The 21,010-nt window shown below is 34.3% G+C and overlaps 1 protein-coding gene across 1 annotated transcript; it reads right to left on the bottom strand.

Moving 5' to 3' along the window:
• Window positions 1-16,468: 16,468 nt before the first annotated feature.
• LOC145687135 (uncharacterized) lies at window positions 16,469-16,894 on the bottom strand. The gene has a single exon (XM_081760595.1). The coding sequence runs from the start codon at window positions 16,892-16,894 to the stop codon at window positions 16,469-16,471; it is 426 nt and encodes a 141-aa protein (XP_081616721.1).
• Between the last annotated feature and the right edge of the window lie 4,116 nt (window positions 16,895-21,010).

The following is a 21,010-nucleotide window of genomic DNA, read 5'->3' as shown; positions in this document are numbered from 1 at the left end:
TGTCATGGCGAAGTACATGATAATTTGAAACTTTGCTAGAGCGTGCAGCTGTAAGGTGAGTTTCGTTTAGTAAAAATGCATGAATGGTTTCCTCCAAAAGAAGTTGTTTAAACGAAGTCCTGTGTTGCTGTAAGGAGCTGATATTCAGAAACAATAAGCTAATATGAGAGTCCATGTCTGAAAACTCAATGTGGATCAGTTGTAAGGTCAGTGTTGAGAATAGAAGAGTGAAAATATACATTTTGAAAAGAGTAAGTAGCTTGGAATTTAACATTGAGGATTCTTTTGGCTGCCAGTTGAATTTGTTAGAAGACTGTTGCCGTTGAAAGGGAAGAATATTTTGAAGTGCTGTGGTGAGAAAGGAAAGAAACTGGTTGATTTGAATTGGTTGAAAAACAGAAGTTGGCGTATCCATAGGATTGTCGGTAGGTGCCGTAACCTTTAAGGGCACAACTATTTCTGGCTTGCTTGGTTCAGGACGGGGCCGTGCTTTGCACCTGTAGCTAAAAGTGGGATGAGCATCTCCACAAGTACTACATGCTGGCGGATTTTGGAGGTTTGGACAGGTTTCCGTGTTATGAAGTTGCGAGCAGTATCCGCATTTCGCAGGATTACGACATTCCGCTGTGCTATGCTAGTTATAAATTTGACATTTCTCGCAACGCAATGGATGGGGAGCTGGAGTGTGTGATGGTTCCACTCTATGGCGTTTTTTATAAATGAAAGCTCCATTGCAAAGTAAATCGTCAATGGTCTCTTGAGAGCTAGTCAAAACTCGGACCATGTAAGTTGCGCCATGTACGCTTTTGATGCGTAAACACTTGAGAATGGAGTGCCCTTCAGCTTTTAGTTCCTCGCTGACTTCATCGTTGCTTATACTTGCTTCGACTCCACGTATGACTACTGATAAAGCAGATAGTCGGCGTGGAGGAGGTTGCTGTTTTATATGTTTATCTGTTAGTTTCTGCAGGTTAGCGTTTTTCCCAAAAATTTCAAATGAGTATTTATTTCGAATAGTCATGGCAAAGTTAGGATCTGGTGATTTAATTATGATCCTGTTGCGAGTCTTAGTGATCTGAGTGACTTGTGCTCGAGTGAAATACTTTGTTAGTTGAAGAAAAATTTGCTTCTCGTTTTGAAACTTCGGATCGTAATTAGTAAGTAGATAAGAATAGAACGTCGGTTTTGAGATATCTTCTAGAGAAGGAAATTGCTGCCTATCGTCAGGAGATGGCACGTCCATCTCGGTAGAGTGAGGTTGCACAGGTTGCGAAGAGTGGTGCTTTTTTGGCGGTGGCGATTTTTGCTGACTGCGAGTAGTTTGCACTGGGGCTGGGAATCGCGACCGAGATCGGACACCTGCCCGCGAACCCTTGCTGTTTTTGCGTTTATTAGTCTTTCTGATAGCACCAGTTGAAGCAGAAGATGAGGGTGTTGTTTGCCCGGTGTCGATATCCATGGTCGTCTAGATCGATGTGATGAATCAACAAAGTGCGTAACTCAGATGAAGGTAGACTGAATGAGAAAATTAAATGATGCAATAGCCAAAAATAACTGGCCTCTCTCGGGTGAAACCCTCTATCTCGCCGCACCACTACGCCCGTAGCAATGATTGCCTGGTTGCGTCCACAACTCAAGATTGATCAAAGCCTAGACTCGATACCTACGTACCTCGGCCGGAGAGTTGAGAGCCAAGGGGAAGTATCTGCAGAAGGTTTTTTAAGGCTAGCCATCGGCTAGCAACCTTTCAGAGGGATACACCTTCTTTTAGGGAAGGGTAGTTAAAGGTATAGGAGAAGTGAGGAATTGATGGATGGACTATGGGCTGTTTTATTGATATCTTTATTTATTCATCTTTTATTTTGAGGTTGTTATGATCTTTTCGATCATAAACATACAACAAGGTGGAAGGAACTTCATATGTTTATATAAATGTTAACATAACGAAAAATAATATAGTAAATGTAAGAATACAAAACAAAACATGACAAAAAGAAATAAACTATCGAATTTAAGTGTATATAGCAACGGAAAAAATATAGTGAATAAATGAACGCATAACAATAAGCAATAAAGGAGAAACTAACGAAATTGGAATATAAACTAACGCACAATTTGAAATCATAAGCACTGATGGAGATAAGAGATGAAGTGAGGTGCACTTGACGCCACAACACATTATGAGGACTGTTAGAAGCACAAATGCGGTTAGGTTAGGGGCTGCTCTTCCACCTAGGGGCTGCTCTAGGGCAATGAAGACGTGGTGAGCCCTGTTAGTAATGATGGAATCATTGTGCACAAAATGATGGAAAGATATGAGGGAGATGAACATGCAGGCGATATTCTTCAAGGAGTTGACGATCGATATGGTCTGGTGGTACAGTGTAGCAGTATAATGTAAACAGGAGGTGCAGTGGAGTATAATGGTATCGTGCGGGAGAGGAGTGAAGTGCAAGATGATGCATTGTTTCAAAGAGGAGAGGTTGATGGTGTGTGTAACACTGAGTGATAAACTTTAAACGGAGTGCTTCAAGGTGATAGCGGAGAGTAGGAAATGATATCAAGGAATAGAGATCACGAGTCGGACTTGGCAGAGAGATTCGGAAGGCAATGCGAAAAGCATGTCTTTCAAAAATAGCTAGTTTGTCATAATAGGTGGATGAAGCGGAAATCCAAGCCGGAAAGCCATACGTAAGAACTGGCCTGAGAAAGACTTTGTAGGTGTTCAATATGACGTTAGCTGTAAGGTCCCAGGTAGTACCGGTTAGCCGTTTTAGCAAGTTTAGACAGTAGTAGAAAATGGATCGATCTGGCTCAGACCTGGATCAGCGTTGAACAACTCACAAGCCCCTGGGAAAATGACCACCATACACCGTGAGCTCACGGTCTTTTACGACCTCCATTTTAGGGGTGAATTCGTTCCCTTTTATGACCTCCATTTTAAGGGGTGACCTCGTTCTCTTTTACGAGCCCATTTTAAGGGGTGTACTCGCACCCTTTTATGAGCATATTTTCCAACCCCTATGAACAAACAGCAGAACATCAGACTACGTAACATAACGAACATACAGAAGAGCAAATTGAACTCATTCTCTTTTATGAGCACATTTTAAGGGGTGTACTCGTTCCCTTTTATGAGCATATTTTTCAACCCCTATTTTAATTACGAACACAGCGAAGAGAAGATAACACATAACACTACGTAACACACAGCAGAACAGATAACAGATAAGAATATGAAACATAGAAGGGGTGTATTCATTCTCTTTTATGAGCATATTTTTCAACCCCTATTTTAACATAGCAGAAATTACACTGACACTACGTAACACACAGCAGAACAGATAATACATAAGAATACGTAACACACAAGGGTGTATTCATTCTCTTTTATGACCACTTTTTAAGGGGTGAACTCGTTTTCAAACCCCTATTTTAACATAGCATAGAATACATGGAGACTATGAACATACAGCAGAGCAGATAACAAACACAACCACCTCCATTTTAGGGATGTATTCATTCTCTTTTATGAGCATATTTTCCAACCCCTATTTCAACATGACAGAGACTACGAAACATGGCGGACATAGCACAGGGGGTGTATTCATTTTCTCCACCCCTAATTGAACATAGCAGAACTAGTAAAAGAGTATGACTTATTTTTCAACCTTAATTGAAGACAGCAGAGAATAGATAATATTCAACCTCTAATGGAACATAGCAGTGAATACATAAAACATAGAAGAAGTTACATAAGACTACGGGGGTGTATTCCACCCGTATTTGACCATAATGAACATAGCAGAGAATGGGGGTGTATTCGTTTTGGATTCCACCCTTATTTGAACTTCGTTACCTCTTACGAGCATATTTTAGGGGTGTACTCGTTTTAATGTAACATAGCAGTGGGCCTATTTTTCCACCCTTATTTGAGCATAGTCCATTTTTAGGGTGAACTCGTTTTCAACCCCTATTTCAACATGACAGAGACTACGAAACATAGCAGAGGTGAACACACAGCTTAACAGATAATACATAGCTACGGAGGGAGGGTGTACTCGTTCTCATTTTTTCAACCCTTATTTGAACATAACAGATAATACATTCGAACCCTATAGCAAAGATTCTTTTAAGGAGTGAACTTGTTTTAACCTATATTTGAACATAGCAGAGATGATTATTTAAAGAATGCGAAACTTCCGTGTTTTGTTATCAGTTACATAATAACTTCCGCCATATGTAGATAATTCTCATTACGTCATTTATCCGGATTTGAAAAAACATTGACCTAGTTTTCTCTTTAACAGACAATAACTTGTCATTCAACGATAGGAATCCCTGAACGTAATGTAATCAATCACAAAGGTATAAAAAAAAGAGGGGAATTCCCGAGGATGACTCATACTATTGCGCAATATGACGTAATACTGTCAGACAGGTATAAAAGACTGACCGACATGTTTTTTTGTAATCACTTCATGTTTACCGTGTGAAGCGTAAAGTTCAGATATTTTTTGTGTGTGTGCGTTTATATTATTAGTGTGGTTTATTAATAGTGTGGTTTTGTTTTCTTTTGTAAGTAAGACATTTTATAATAATACTATTAATATTATATTATAAAAACTCAGTTCAAAATTATTATAGTAACTTTGAAGAGTTAGTTTTTTTTAAAAAATGGCAACAAAAAAGGTCAAATCAAATATTATCAATTCTGATACTCTATTTAATAATAATTTAAAAAATTTTATTTTAAAATGTGATACTGATTTAAATGAGGATAGTGGATGTTTTTTAAAGAATAAAAGAAAAGACTGTTTAGATATATTAAAACAGGAACAAGATAATTCAGCATTTAAAGTAAATTTTTCGTTGGCTACAACTTTTGTAAAACCAGTAGATTTAGAAACATGTCGATTCTTTGTAAATAGTGGTAACGAAATTATTTTACCGAGTACAGATGTGAATTCTATAATAGAAAAACTATTTAATAAAATTTTAGTTGAACAAGAAAATAGAGCAATTAAGAAATCAGGGTGGTCTTTATGTTCTGAACCAAACCATCACTTAGAAATTAAAATCAGTAAATATGATCCTCTTTCCGCTTCTTCTTTTATAAAATTACCTCAATGGATTTTATCCAAAAAGAATTGTGTTATAAATATTCAAAATAACGATAATAGATGTTTTATGTACTGCATTCTAGCTGCGTTGCATCCCGCAAAAGATAATCCACATCGTGTAAATAATTACATACAATATAGTAATACTTTATTACCATTATTTGAAAAAACCAATATAAAGTTTCCCGTCGAAGTAGAACACATAAGCAAATTTGAACATATGTATAATTCCGTATTTCCTAAGGAACAAATTTCCATTAATATATATGACATTAACTATGATCATGAAACTATTTTCCCGTTACGTATAAGCGAAAACACATGTGTAGATAAACGTATAGATTTACTGTATTGTGAAGAAAATTGCAACAGTCATTATTGTCTTATAAAAAATATCAATGCGTTATTGAAGAGTCATAAAGAGAAAACTTATGTAAAATTGCCTCAATAGATTTTATCCACAAAATGTGTTTTAAATATTCAAAATAACGATAGAAGTTTTATGTATAGTATTCTAGCTGCTTTATATCCAGTAAAAGAAAATACAAATCGTGTGAATAATTACATACAATATAGTAATACTTTATTACCATTATTTGAAAAAAACAATATAAAGTTTCCCGTCGAAGTAGAACACATAAGCAAATTTGAACATATGTATAATTCCGTATTTCCTAAGGAACAAATTTCCATTAATATATATGGCATTAACTATGATCATGAAACTATTTTCCCGTTACGTATAAGCGAAAACACAGCTGTAGGTAAACATATTGATTTATTATATTTAAACTCTCATTATTGTCTAATAAAAAATATCAATGCGTTATTGAAGAGTCATATAAAATTGCCTCAATGGATTGTATCCACAAAATGTGTTTTAAATATTCAAAATAACGATAATAGAAGTTTTATGTATAGTATTCTAGCTGCGTTGCATCCCGCAAAAGATAATCCATATCGTGTGAATAATTACATACAATATAGTAATACTTTATTACCGTTATTTGAAAAATTTCCAGTCGAAATAGCACACATAAGCAAATTTGAACATATGTATAATTCTGTATTTCCTAAGGAACAAATTTCTATTAATATATATGGCATTAATTATGATAATAAAACTATTTTTCCGTTACGTATAAGCGAAAATACAGCTGTAGGTAAACATATAGATTTATTATATTTAAACTCTCATTATTGTTTAATTACAAATTTAAATGGTTTAGTCAGACATCAGTTAGGTAGTCATCAAACATTTATTTGTAGACGATGTTTAATATCTTTTTATAACAAATCAAAATTAGATGAACATGACAAATTATGTAAAGAACACATTCCAACCAAAATTAACATGCCGAAACAAGGAGAAGTTTTAAAATTTCGAAAATTGAAATTGTTATTACAGAATGATGTGATAATAATTGCAGATATGGAAAGTTGATTAAAACCTATAAATAAACAAAGTGGATCTCATACAATACAAATTCACCAACATATACCATGCAGTTTTGGTTATATTGTATGTTGGAGTAACAACTATATGAAATCAGATTTAGTTATTTATCGGGGAGAAAATGTATCGATGAAGTTTATGTCTGCTATGGAGAATGAATTAAGAAAAATCATAAACATATTAGATCAAGAAAAACCATTAATACCATTAAATAGTTCTCAGTTACAGGAGTTTAACCTATCCACTGAATGCTCAGTTTGTGATAGTAAATATACGAGTGACAATAGAAAAGTTAAACATCATAACCATTTAACTGGTCAATTTATTGCCACGGTATGCAACAAGTGTAATTTACAAATTAAGCGTCAAAGTAATTTTATCCCTGTCTTCTTCCATAATTTGTCTGGGTATGATGCACATTTATTTGTGAAAGAATTAGGTTGCACCCCTGGAAATATTTTTGTAATTGCTGAAAGCACTGAGAAATACATAACATTCTCTAAGCACTTTAATTTTAATGGTAGACCTATCGAGTTACGTTTTGTAGACTTATTTAAATTCCTACCGTATAGTCTCGAAAATTTGGTGTCAAAATTAAAACCTGAGCAATTTGTCTATACAAAGCAATATTTTTCTGATGAAAAGTTTCCTTTAATTCTCCGTAAGGGAATTTATTTTTATGAATACATAACAAATTTAGATACATTTAAAGAAACTGAATTTCCTGGAAGAGAAGCGTTTAGTAGCAAATTGAGTGGAACACAAATTTCCGAGACTGATTATCAATATGCAAAACTGATTTGGCGTGTGTTTAAATGTGAAAATTTAGGGGACTACCACGATCTATATTTAAAATGTGATGTACTTCTCACAGCAGATGTGTTGGAGAATTTTAGAAAGACAAGTTTAAATGCTTTTTGTATTGATCCGATTAATTGTTTTACTGCACCTGGGTTGGCATGGCAAGCCATGTTATATAGAACAAAAATTGAACTTGAACTTTTATCAGATATCAATATGTATATGTTTGTAGAAAAATAGATTCGCGGAGGTATTACTCAAGCTGTGTTAAGATATGCCAAAGCTAATAATCCTTACGTACATGATTTTGATGCGGAAAAAGAAAAATCTTATTTACTGTATATTGACATGAACAATCTGTACGGACTATCAATGATTGACTATTTACCATATGGTGGTTTTCGGTGGGAGGATAAAATTGACAATTGGCAGGACAAACATAAAATTATCAATTGGCCCACGGATAGTGAATGGGGATTTTTTCTAGAAGTGGATTTAGAGTATCCAAATTATTTACACGAATACCATTCTGATTTTCCGTGTGCTCCCAGTAATGAAGTTCCACCAAATGGTAAATACTCTAAATTACTATTAACACTTAAATCGAAATCGAATTATATCTTGCATTATAGAGTATTACAATTTTATCTAAAACAAGGTTTAATATTGGTAATAGTACATAAAATATTATGGTTTCGTCAATCTAAATGGTTTGCATCTTATATACAAGAAAATACTCAACGCCGTGCAAATGCTACAATTGAATTTGAAAAAGATTTCTATAAGTTATTAAATAATTCTGTATACGGAAAGACAATGGAGAATGTACGAAAACGAATTGATATAAAATTAATTAACAATGAAAAAAAGTGTAAAAAATTAGTAGCGCAAAATCAGTTTGAAAATTGGGTAAAATTGGCTGATAATTTGGCATTGTTTCATATGGTAAAAAAATTGGTAACCCTTAATAAACCAATTTACGTAGGAGCGACAGTTTTAGAATTATCAAAATTAGCTATATATAACTTCCATTATAATATAATGAAACCGCGATATGGAGATAAAATTAGAATTGCATATATGGATACTGACTCTTTCATTTACCAAATTAAAACTAACAATATTTATAACGATATAAAAGATATGATTGAGTATTTTGACACCTCAAATTTTCCTGAAAATAATTCTTTATATAGCACACAAAATAAACACGTTTTGGGTAAAATGAAAGACGAATTAGGTGGAGTTCCCATAATTGAGTATGTTGGGTTACGAGCAAAAAATTATGCTATAAAAACTGGTGAAAATAAAGAATTGAAAAAATGTAAAGGGATCAAGAAAAATATAGTTAAAGAACAAATTACGTTTGACGATTATAAATCATGTATATTTAAAAACGAAACGATCTATAAAACACAATTTGAAATTAAAAGTAAATACCATAATTTAACAACAAATCAGGTGAGAAAATTAGCGTTAGATCCGTATGATGACAAAAGAAAAATTTTAAATTGTAATATACACACTGTTCCTTGGGGGTATTATAATAAAGATGTAAAATGTACGATTTGTATATTGTAAATACGATATAATTTTTTTTGGATATATTAGTATTAAAAAAATGTCACAATCAGTTCGAGAACAAATAGTAGCAGAATTACATAAAAGTGCAAGACGAAACTATCCTCGAATACCCGTTATAACGAAAGGGATTCATGATTTATGGCAAGCTGATTTAGTTGAAATGAATAGTGGAAAATTGAAAGGTCTAGCAAAAATTAATCGAAATTTCAAATATTTATTAACTGTGATAGATACATTCTCTAAATATGCTTGGGCTATTCCTGTGAAAAATAAAACTGGGAAAGAAATTACACAAGCATTTATAACAGTACTGAGAAAAGCAAACAAAAGCCCTAAATTTTTACAAACTGACAGGGGTCGAGAATTTTATAACTCAGAGTTTCAGAAGGCGATGAACCAAAATAACATTAAACATTATTCCACGTACAGTCATGTGAAAGCAAGTATTATTGAAAGATTTAATAGATCATTACGTAATTTAATGTGGAGAAAATTTACACTGCAGGGAAATTATAAATGGATTGGCATTCTGCCGGAATTACTACATAAATATAATAATACTATTCATTCCACTATTAAAATGAAACCTATCGACGCTATTAAAAAAGAAAATGAAAAACATCTATTGACAAACATCTATTGCAAAAAGTTTTCTGTGATAAAAAGAAAAAGTAAATTTAAGATAGGTGAATATGTAAGAATTAGTAAACTTAAGCGTCCTGGTTTTGATAGAGGTTTTACACGCAATTGGAGTACAGAAATTTTTCGAATTGCTAAAGTTTTCTTCACTAATCCTCCGACATATCACTTAGTAGACTCAAATAATAAACCTATTGAGGGAAGATTTTACGGACATGAATTACAATTAACGAAATTTCCAAAAACATATTTAATTGAAAAAGTGTTGCGAAAGAAAAATAATAAGGCCTATGTGAAATGGTTAGGTCTGCCAAAAAGTGAAAATTCTTGGATTGATTTAAAACATACTATATTGTAAAAAAAGAGAAGTCAAGAATTTATAGGTGAAGCATATCGTCACAAATATTTTAAATTCTAGCAATAGAGATGGAATGGAAAATTCCTTTTACATGTATGGTAGCAGGTCTTACAGGTTGTGGAAAATCATATTTTGTTAAAACATTTCTTGACCATTATAGTAAGTTATTTAAAAATATTGTATGGAGTTATGGTGAATGGGAACCGTTGTATGATACTCTTTCAAACTGTACGTTTAAAGAAGGTTTACCTCAAAATAATGAATTTCAAGCACATGAGGGTCCACATCTTGTCATTATAGATGATTTAATGCGTGAGTGTGACCATCGGATTATAGATATATTTACTAAGGGTAGCCATCATAGAAATATAAGTGTAATATTTATCACACAGAATATTTTTCATCAAAAAAAGGAATGCGGGATATTTCGTTAAATTGTCATTATATTATTTGTTTTAAAAATCCTAGAGACCAAGCTCAAATTAATTATCTCGCACGACAATTGTATCCAGGTAATACAAAATTTATTCAAGAAGCATATCAAGATGCAACTCGAATTGCACATGGTTATTTACTCTTTGATTTAAAACAAAATACTCCTGATGAGCAGCGAGTTCGAACAAATATCTTTCCAACAGATTCTTTTAATTATGTTTATGTACCTGTAAAAAAAATAATAATTGTAATATGGTTTATATTCTAACAACTATTTATGCTTTAATAGCCGTAAAAAATGATTAGTAAGGAAAATGCACATATGTTAAAACTTTTAGCAAAGTCAAAACCGAAAGCACGTAAGGCAATTTTACAAAATGCAGATCCTGATTTAATTCGCTCTATTTGTGAATGTTCCTATAACGTATTACAGGGAAATGTTCCATTAAATAAAACAGAGATAAATAAGCTAAAAAAATATAAAAAGGAACTGAGATATTCGGTGAAAAAAGGTCCGTCATTAAAACAAAAGAAAAAACGAATAATTATACAAAAAGGTGGTTTTCTTACTGCTTTGCTTGCACCTATTATTGGAGGTATACTATCTAGTTTAATTAAATAATTATGCAAAACGCACAAAAACTTATTTTAATCGCACCAGAAAAATTACATCATTATCAAACGATATCTAATCTTGATGATGAAATGAAAGAAATTTTAAATAATAAAAGTTTAAATGTAGAAGAAAAATGGACAAAATAAAGAGAAGTCTTACAAAAATATTTAAATATAATTCAAAAACCGGCAGCAGTTACAACAACAGCAACTACTACCACTACTAAGGAGGAAGAAGAACAAGAGGACGAGGAGGAGGAGGAGGAGGAGGATGATGAAATAATATCTACTCTCCCTGAAATTTGTAAACGTAAAGCAAGACCTTTATTACGTAAATTGAAACAAAATCCAAATATTCAATGGGACGATAATGGAAATGTGAATATTAATAATAAATTAATTCCAGGTGCAAATATAGTGGATTTGATATCCGATTTTGTTAGATGTCGTAAGAAAAATATTTCAGTTGCCGGCTGGAAACCTTTTGCTACATTATTAGCAAAAGCCAATATACCTTTAGAGTACATTGGTAATCCTCAACGAATAGATTATATTAGAAAACTAACAGAAGACGAACAAGACGAAGAGGATGGTCCTCCACCCCGTAAACGCAAATGGTGTACTTATAAGCAATAATAATAATAATATTCTATTGTAATCTATTGTTATTTTAAGTATATAGAAAGAAAGATGAATGAGCCCTACCTCAATTATTACATATATCAAGCAGGAGGCAATTATAACGTGTATAGAGGTACAGCATATCAAGAAGGTTATGGCATTGGTAGTTTTCTAGGAGGTTTATTTCGTACTGTATTTCCTTTATTAAAACAAGGTGCAAAAACTGTTGGTAAAGAATTGATACGTACAGGAATTAATGTAGCAGGAGATGTACTAGATAATAATAGACCTATTGAAGAGTCTTTGCATGATCGATGGCAAGAAGCTAAAACAAATTTAAAAAATAAAGCTCAAAATAAATTAAATCAAGTGTTGGAAGGATCTGGAAGAAGAAGAAAAAGAAAGAAAGTTCATTTTAGTGGTGCTGGTGTGAAACGGATAAAAAGATCCAAAGATATTTTTGATTGATTAATTATGGAGCAAAGTGATAGTTTTTATCTCACACTTCCTAGCAATAGTTCTATGGAATATTTTCCTCAAAATACTCTTGCTTGTTATACTACTAAATTATATCAACCTATTGTACTGGAGAAGGGAGTGTGGGAAACAGCTGTTGTTGAAGTGCATTATACAAGTTCATTTCAGAATGTTTCCAAATATACAAATAATATTTATTATCGTCTCATGAATACAAAAAACTGGAAAATAACTCAAATCTTACCAGGCCACTATTATCATGTTGATGATATTCTATCTCAAATTAATCATAAAAGTGATATATTAAATTTACAATTAAAAGTCAAAGCATCAGTGAAACGAATTGAGGTTAATAGAGTAATAAAAGATCAAGAGAAGCATATAGAAGTACGCCTATCTCCTGAACTAGCCAGAATACTAGGCTTTGATCATATTCAACAAGAAGATATTGCACTTGTTCATCATGCTCGTTATCCACCTGATTTACAAAAAGCGCTACCTACACTTATGTATATTTACAGTGATATTGTAGAACCACAAATGGTGGGTGACACCGTAGCTCCGTTGTTACGTATTATAAATACAAATATTACAGAGTATGGTATTAATAATGTACATATTTTTGATAATCCTCATTATGTCACTGTGCAACGTAAACAATTTGATCAAATTATTATTGATTTAAGAGATAGTACAGGTAATCCACTTCCTTTCCAATATGGCAGTGTATGTGTAAAATTACATTTTCGTAACGTAATATGGTATTGTAAATTTTACCATGTGTGAATATTAATAGTAAGAAACGAAAATGCAGTGTGAGTGTATGAAATCAGAATTAGATTTATTTGCTGGTTTACCCACTCAAACCAGTATTATAGGTAATAAAATAGTTCCATATAAACCTGTGGCTTCAATAGCTGATAATGCACCAATAGAATTTGTAGTCCCCGGTCATGGGGATGACTATATTGACTTACCGCACACAATGTTATATGTTAAAGGTAAAATTACTAAATCAGATGGTTCTAATTTAACTTCTGCCGATAAGAAAATTGGCCCTGTAAATGATTTTCTCAATGCAATGTTCAGTGAAGTGCAATTATATTTAAATAATCAAATTATTTCCTACTCTTCACATACATATCCATATCGATCGTATATTGAAAAACTACTAAATTATAATACTGAAGCTAAAACAACGCATCTTCAAACATCAATGTGGTTTAAAGATACTGCATGGCATATGGACAGTGTGGCCGATGCTAATGTAGGATTTAAACAACGTTTTCTTCTCACTGCTTTAAGTCAGTCATTTGAATTATTGGGTTATATTCATGCTGATATTTTCAATCAGGAGAAATTTTTACTGAATGGTGTACAATTGCGTATTAAACTAATTCCAGCTAAACCTACATTTTGTCTAATGGGTGACGCAGATGCTGATGGAAAAGTTGTAATTACAGATGCAACATTGCTTGTGAAAAAGGTTGATGTGTCACCGGCCCTTAAAATAGCACAAAATAAAGTATTACAAAATCCTAAATTTAGAGTAAAATATCCTATAACAAAAGTGCAAGTGAAGACTGAAACTCTGCCACAAGGAATTATGGATAGTACACTTCCAGATCTATTTTCAGGCCTAGTGCCTAAACGTATTATTATTGGTTTTGTTACTAATACTGCTTTTAATGGTAATTATCAAACAAATCCATTCAATTTTCAACATTTTAGTATGTCATTTTTTACATTGTATGTTGATGGAAATCCAATTCCCTTCAAACCTTTACAGCCAGATTTTGATAATAAGCTATATGTACAAGCATATTCTACGTTATTTACAGGTTCAGGTATTTATTATTCTAATCAAGGTAATAATATTTCACTCGCTGAATATCCTAATGGTTATACTCTACTGGTGTTTGATTTAACTCCTGATTCAAGCGCAAGTGCTGCATTTCATACTAGTCCGCAACGGCAAGGAAGTGTACGTTTAGAGGTTCATTTTAAAGAAGCACTGCCATCTCCTGTAACAACAATTATTTATGGTGAATTCTCTTCAGAATTAGAAATTGATTTCCAGAGAAAAATATATATTAATTAAAGAAAATGTTAAATACAATTGAGCTTTATGAAGCATTACAACAAAATTTGCCTAAAGATCATTTTATTGGTGTGTATGCTGCTGATGAGTTACCTTTGTTTATTCATACATTTCCAGCCGCCATAATTATAAACACTGATTCTAGTGATAAGCCTGGTGAACATTGGGTTGCTGTTTATATATCTAATATGTGTGTGGGAGAGTATTTCGATAGCTATGGTATACCTCCCTATATACAACATCATATAAGGTTTTTAAAACGAAACTGTCTGTATTATACATGGAATAATAGACGTATTCAAGGTGATTTATCTCAATTTTGTGGACATTACTGTTTCCTATATTTAGCATGTCGTGCATCTGGTTATTCGATGCAGGATTTTTTAAACAAATTCTCACTCACTACTATTGATGCTAATGATATTATGCTTTATTCATTTATGAGAGTATGATGATGTTATTTTTTTAAACTCCGCCATTGCCGGTCCCAAGCCCTGGATGAGAAAGGAGGAGGGTTGGGGGTGTTGCTACCCCCGTAAAAGAAAATAATGTTGGGTTGAAAACGAGTACACCCCTAAAATATGCTCGTAAGAGGTAACGAAGTTCAAATAAGGGTGGAATCCAAAACGAATACACCCCCATTCTCTGCTATGTTGAAATAGGGGTTGGAAAATATGCTCATAAAAGAGAATGAATACACCCCTAAAATGGAGGATGTTGTGTTTATTATCTGCTCTGCTATGTTAAAATAGGGGTTGGAAAATATGTTCATAAAAGAGAACGAATACATCCCTTCTATGTTATGTGTTATCTTCTCTTCTCTGTGTTCGTAATTTCTGCTATGTTAAAATAGGGGTTGGAAAATACGCCATGCTCTTTTATTAGCTGTGCTATCTGCTATGTTAAAATAGGGGTTGAAAAAGGGAACGAGTTCAATTTGCTCTTCCGTATGTTCGTTATGTTACGTAGTCTTATGTATTATCTGATCTGCTATGTGTTCGTAAGGGTTGGAGAATGAATACACCCATTAAAATGGAGGTTGTAATTTTATGTGCTCTTCTATCTGTTCGTAATTAACATAGGGGTTGGAAAATATGCTCATAAAAGATAACGAATACACCCCTTCTATGTTTCATATTCTTATCTGTTATCTGTTCTGCTGTGTGTTACGTAGTGTTATGTGTTATCTTCTCTTCGCTGTGTTCGTAGGGGTTGGAAAATATGCTCATAAAAGGGTACGAGTACACCCCCTAAAATGTGCTCGTAAAAGAGAACGAATACACCCCCTTAAAAGTGCTCATAAAAGGGAACGAATTCACCCCTAAAATGGAGGTCGTAAAAGACCGTGGGCTCACGGTGCATGGTGGTCATTTTCCCAGGGGCTTGTGAGTTGTTCAACGCTGATCCAGGTCTGAGCCAGATCGATCCATTTTCTACTACTTTAGACGGTTGTAGGCTTTAGTTCTGATACTTTGGAGGTGTGGTTTCCAGGTGAGATGGTTATCGAAGATAATGCCTAAGTATGTGACAGTGCGTGTTGGAGTGATGACTGTATCGTGGACAGTGAGCTTTAGAAGGGATGGAATGCGATGAACTTTGGTATGTTTACGGGGTGGAACGAAAACGATGGCTTGAGTTTTGCAGGCATTAATTTTAAGCTTCCATTTAGAACACCAGTGGGGGAAACCATCTATAGTTGCTTGTAATGAAATATTTATGGCTTGGATGGTTTTGCCAAGAGCAAGGAAAGCAGTGTCGTCAGCATACTGGAAGAGGTGAACGTCAGGCGGCAGCTGCGGAAGATCTGCAACAAACAGGGTGTATAAGAGAGGGGAAAGAGCAGAACCTTCAGGTACCCCACACATAAGAAAAATAGGTGAAAGCTACTCATTAATTGCAATGTATGAAATGTGACAAGCTAGGAAGTGATAAATAAGGCGAATATAGGTTATCGGAAACTTAATGAGCTTGTATATGAGTGCTAGGTGCCAAACCTTGTCAAATGTGCAGAAGGCATTTTTTTAAACCCATTTGGTGCCATAATTTTTCTAATGCATATTTTTGATTGAACGCTACATATTTTCTCTTACATAGGACACATATACAAAAGAAAAATAGGTTTTGATTGTATGTACCGGGGTACACCCGGTACAGCCTGTCCTATATATAGGACATTGGCCTTTTGGGTTGACAATTCTAAAAAATAAATACAATTATATCTAATTTTTACTAAGTTTTATTAAACAACGTTTGTAAGATTACATACCCGTACAATGCGTCTTAGCACCTTTACACAGCACTGTTAAACTAACGATGGTAATTATCAAGCACGGAACAGCACACAAGCCAAACTGGCATTCCTGACATGATGTTATCGGCTTTTTTGGACAACCCTGACATCTTCTTTGCTTTCCTTTCTCATTTCGTATTAGGGTATGTTTGCTAGCTTTCCGTGCTTCTGAACACTTTCTGTACAGTCCCTGTGGCCCCGGATGAAGTCTTGTCGATGCAGACTGTGAGAGCAATGCCATTGTAACACTTCTGTGAAATTCTAGAAGATCAAAATTACCTAAATCCAAGATCTGATAAAGTTTCCATCCAGCAATTAAAGGAGTTTCAACAACATTGGTAAATAAGTTCCAATACCACTTCTTGCCCTTGATCTTGATTGGGTATAAGCTCATCAATTTGTCAAATAAATCTACGCTATTCTTGAATACATGAAGCAATACATGAAGGCAGTTTGATGTTTTCTTTACGTACTTTGTTATTTCATGTTACTGTTTCCACACATTCAACGGATTCAAAATTCGTTACAACAGTCACAGCCTTGTTATCATTACATTTAACTGTACTGACTTCTGAGTTACGATCAAACCTTGTATCCACAAATCTTCTTTCCTTTTTGTTAGTTCTTTTGACGAGAGCAAAGGACATTTTCCACTTTCTATTTTCCCAGTCATGAAAATGTTTCTTTGTCTCAGATTGGAAGCGAGATTGTATGACGAAAAGAAGTTGTCCATATATACCGAATGGCATTCTGGGTTTTCCACAACGGACAGCAAAGGTTCCACAACATAATCGGATAATCTGGTATCCCCTTGAGATCCAGGTTGGTAGGGAATTATATGCAGTGGGTAACCATTGTGTGTGGCTAACATCCATAATTTGTACCCAAATTTCACCGGTTTACCCTTCATATACATTTTCAAACTATTTCTACCATAATATCGTACCATTCTCTCATCTATAGTTAGTTCATGGACAAATACCCCAAATTGTTGAATATCATTATTTATTAGATTATACAAGGGTCTGACTTTGAAGTAACGGTCAGATTTGTCTATAACGTCGTTATTCTTGAAGTGAATGAACTTTGTTAATTGTCTGAATTTGTTGCGTGACATAGTTTGCACAATTACTGGAAAATTGCAGTCAGCTGATGTCTTCCAATACATCGATTGACGTGGAACAAAAACGTAACCACTATACAACAAAATTCCTAAAAATTGTCTGATGTCATTTTCACATACGGAAAAGTCTATATTATGTTGGGCAGCATATCGATTTGTCTCAGTAACGGTATGTGCAATAATCTTTTCAATGAAAAGTTCCAATATCTGAAGTGGTATAAACCTCCAGGACATGCCTAGACGGCCTGAGTTGGTTGTGAAACGAGTATGGCTCAAGAGGCGCTGCGCGTGACCTAACCCCACCTAACCTCTAATATCCCTACCTATTGTATAATGTCAAAAATTCTACCATTTTATTCAGTACAAGGGTCAAAGTTTTCTAAAATAACTTTGTCGCATTATCAGTATATTTATAATTTTGAAGCATATAAATCTAATATTACCTTACCTAAAGTCAAGAAATATATATATGTATATATAATATATATAGTAAACCATCTATCTAAATTCTTCCAGTAGTGTATATATTCTGAAGGCCCACATGATACAGATTCCTATTGTACGTTTATTTCTATTACATTTACCGTAAATAAATTGCAAATCCGTTTCAAAGTTATGTGTACATTGAGTTTCGTTGCTTTATTACCCGGAAATTAAAACTCCTTGAAACCAGTAGGCTAAATGGCCGATGTCCTATATATAGGACACTAAAGAAACAAGGTATTTTTATCACATTATTTTATTTTCTGCGTTTAAACAACTAATGTATCAAAAAGAATTATATTTTAAGAATATAAAACAAGTGCTTACCTTCGATTTCTCGGCCTTTTCGATTTTCTGTTTCGAAGACAAGAAAAACGTTCATCAGCTATCCAAATTCCAGATACTTAACGATACCAGATTTCCCTTCAAAAAATCTTCCACACACGACGAACAAAGAAAGCATGTACTTGTATGAGCATGCGCAGAACCGAACAACATTCGGTTGATTAATCAGTGTTGCAAACCGACGTATTTTGTCACTGTCCTATATATAGGACATTGGCGTCAAATGGGTTAAGGAGTACGGGAATAGGGTAACATAGTGAAATCTTTATTCACCAATTAAGTTTCATCATGCGGTAAATAAGTTCCTACCTCCAGCCATTAGAGGGTTACACCCTCTCTTTGGCATGGAGTTTAGAGTATCACTATTGAGTCCAAGGTAATGATATATGGGCAAAGTGCAGTAATCATGAACACAAATATTATTAAATGCATAATAAATTCATAAATTGTTTCTGAAAAATATATAACAGAAAAGTGCAGATATATTATTGAGGTGCTAAGATACTAATAGAAATCACAATACATAATAAATATAATAGAATAAAGAATAATGATGAATATGAAAAATGAGGTGAAGTGCTTACACATCACAAACAGATTTATATTAGCAAGACAGATGCAGGGTTAAATCTTCTGTCCCGGGGCGGCTCGGGACTAATTAATACATTGGGAAGCCCTTGTTAGTGATGAGGATATCTGTGCTAAGATGGAAGGAGATGAGGAAGATGATGATCAATGACATATACTTCATATATTTCCCTTTCAGCCGCAGGAAGATGTTCTTGTTTCACATACATAGATATGAAGATATTTAAAGGTGAGTGTTTGTATCGATATGCTGCGTCGGTGTGTAGTATATCCAAGAATAGCGGATGGCCTGTTTGGATGCGAGAGGTATACAGAAGGCTTTTTTTATTTTAATGCTAGCACGAGGCTACCTACCTCTGAGAGGGCTACACCCTCTTTCAGAAGAAGATTTGACGGAAAAGTAGGATTTGGATAAGGATGGCTGGTCTAAGCGAAGGTAATTTATTTATTTATTTACTTTATTAACTTTATTATATCATTGTGTAAGCCATTATGATCTTTGCGATCATAATCATTAGGATGTGAGGAGGAAAACTACATATATATATATATATATAACTTAACAAACACACAGAAATTACATAGTACAAAATGACAAAACAAAAAATTAATGATAGGAACAAATATACACATAGATAATAATAGAAAATGGAAAATATTAAGATATCTATATGGAGATGCAGGCACAGATCATGGGTGACAAATGGATATAGTGGCAGAGAAAGGACGTACGTAAGCTTCCATGATATTATGTTTAATCGTGATAAAAGGAGGAGCGTGAAAGATGAGATGAGGTGCAAGCACAGGACAACACAAGGGAGATGTTTGGAAGACGAACGCAGTTATCTTCTGCCTAGGGGCGACGCTAGGCTAATGAAGACAGGAGGAGCCCTGTTAGTTACAAGAGGATTTACTGTGCACTATATGAAGGAAAAACATGAGGTAGAAGAGCATTCAGACGATAATCTTTCAGAAGTGTGAGGTCCAGGTGATCAGGGGAAGCGAGTAGCAATAAAGGGTTTAAAGTAAGTGTAACGGTGTGTAATAATATCGGGTCGGGTGGGATGGAGTGCAAGATAGTGCATAGTGGCAAAAAGAAGAGGATGTTGTTGAGTGTAACGTGTGGTGATAAATCTTTGACGGAGTATCTCCAGGTGAAATTTGAGAATAGAAAATGTGATGAGTGAATACAGGTCACGAGTAGGACTATGTAGAAATATGCGAAAGGCATGTCGTTGGAAAATATCAAGTTGCTTATAATAGGATAGTGGAGCGGAGATCCAAGCTGGAAAACCATATGTGATGACTGGTCGGAGGAAAACTTTGTAAGTATTAAGGACTATACTTGGAGATATGCCCCAGGTAGTGCCGGTGAGACGTTTCAATAAATTAAGTCTGTTTCGTACTTTGGTTGTCACTGATTTGAGATGTGGGGTCCAGGTCAGACGGTGGTCAAAAACTATCCCAAGATAGGTTACTGTTTCTGAAGGCCGGAGGGGAACCTGGTTAACTGTAAGAGAAAGTAAAGAAGGATTTCGATGAACTTTGGTGCGTTTACGTGGCGGAATAAAAACTATAGTTTGGGGTTTGGCAGCATTTATTGTCAAATTCCATTTGCGACATCAGGCTATGAAGCGATTAATAGCTTCCTGAAGACAGACATTGATTTGTTGGATAGTTCGGCAGAGTGCTAGAAAAGCTGTGTCGTCGGCATATTGTAACAGGTGAACATTGGGGGGGTAAGTCGGGAAAGTCTGCGACAAAGAGAACATACAATAAAGGTGATAAGGCAGATCCTTGTGGCACACCGCACAGTAGAAAAATAGGATGAGAGAGTGCCTCATTGATAGCAACATAAGACAAACGCCAGACGAGAAAATGATAGACGAGGCGGATGATTGTGATGGGAAGTTTGAGTTTAAGTAGTTTATAGATAAGTGCCAAATGCCAAACTTTATCAAAGGCTTTTTC

Source organism: Thermobia domestica, chromosome 6, assembly GCF_964235325.1.
Source record: "Thermobia domestica chromosome 6, izTheDome1.hap1.1, whole genome shotgun sequence".
In the NCBI taxonomy this organism is placed as follows: Eukaryota; Metazoa; Arthropoda; class Insecta; order Zygentoma; family Lepismatidae; genus Thermobia; species Thermobia domestica.
The sequence above is the reverse complement of the archived record's forward strand: the minus strand, read 5'-3'. Positions and strand labels throughout refer to the sequence as shown.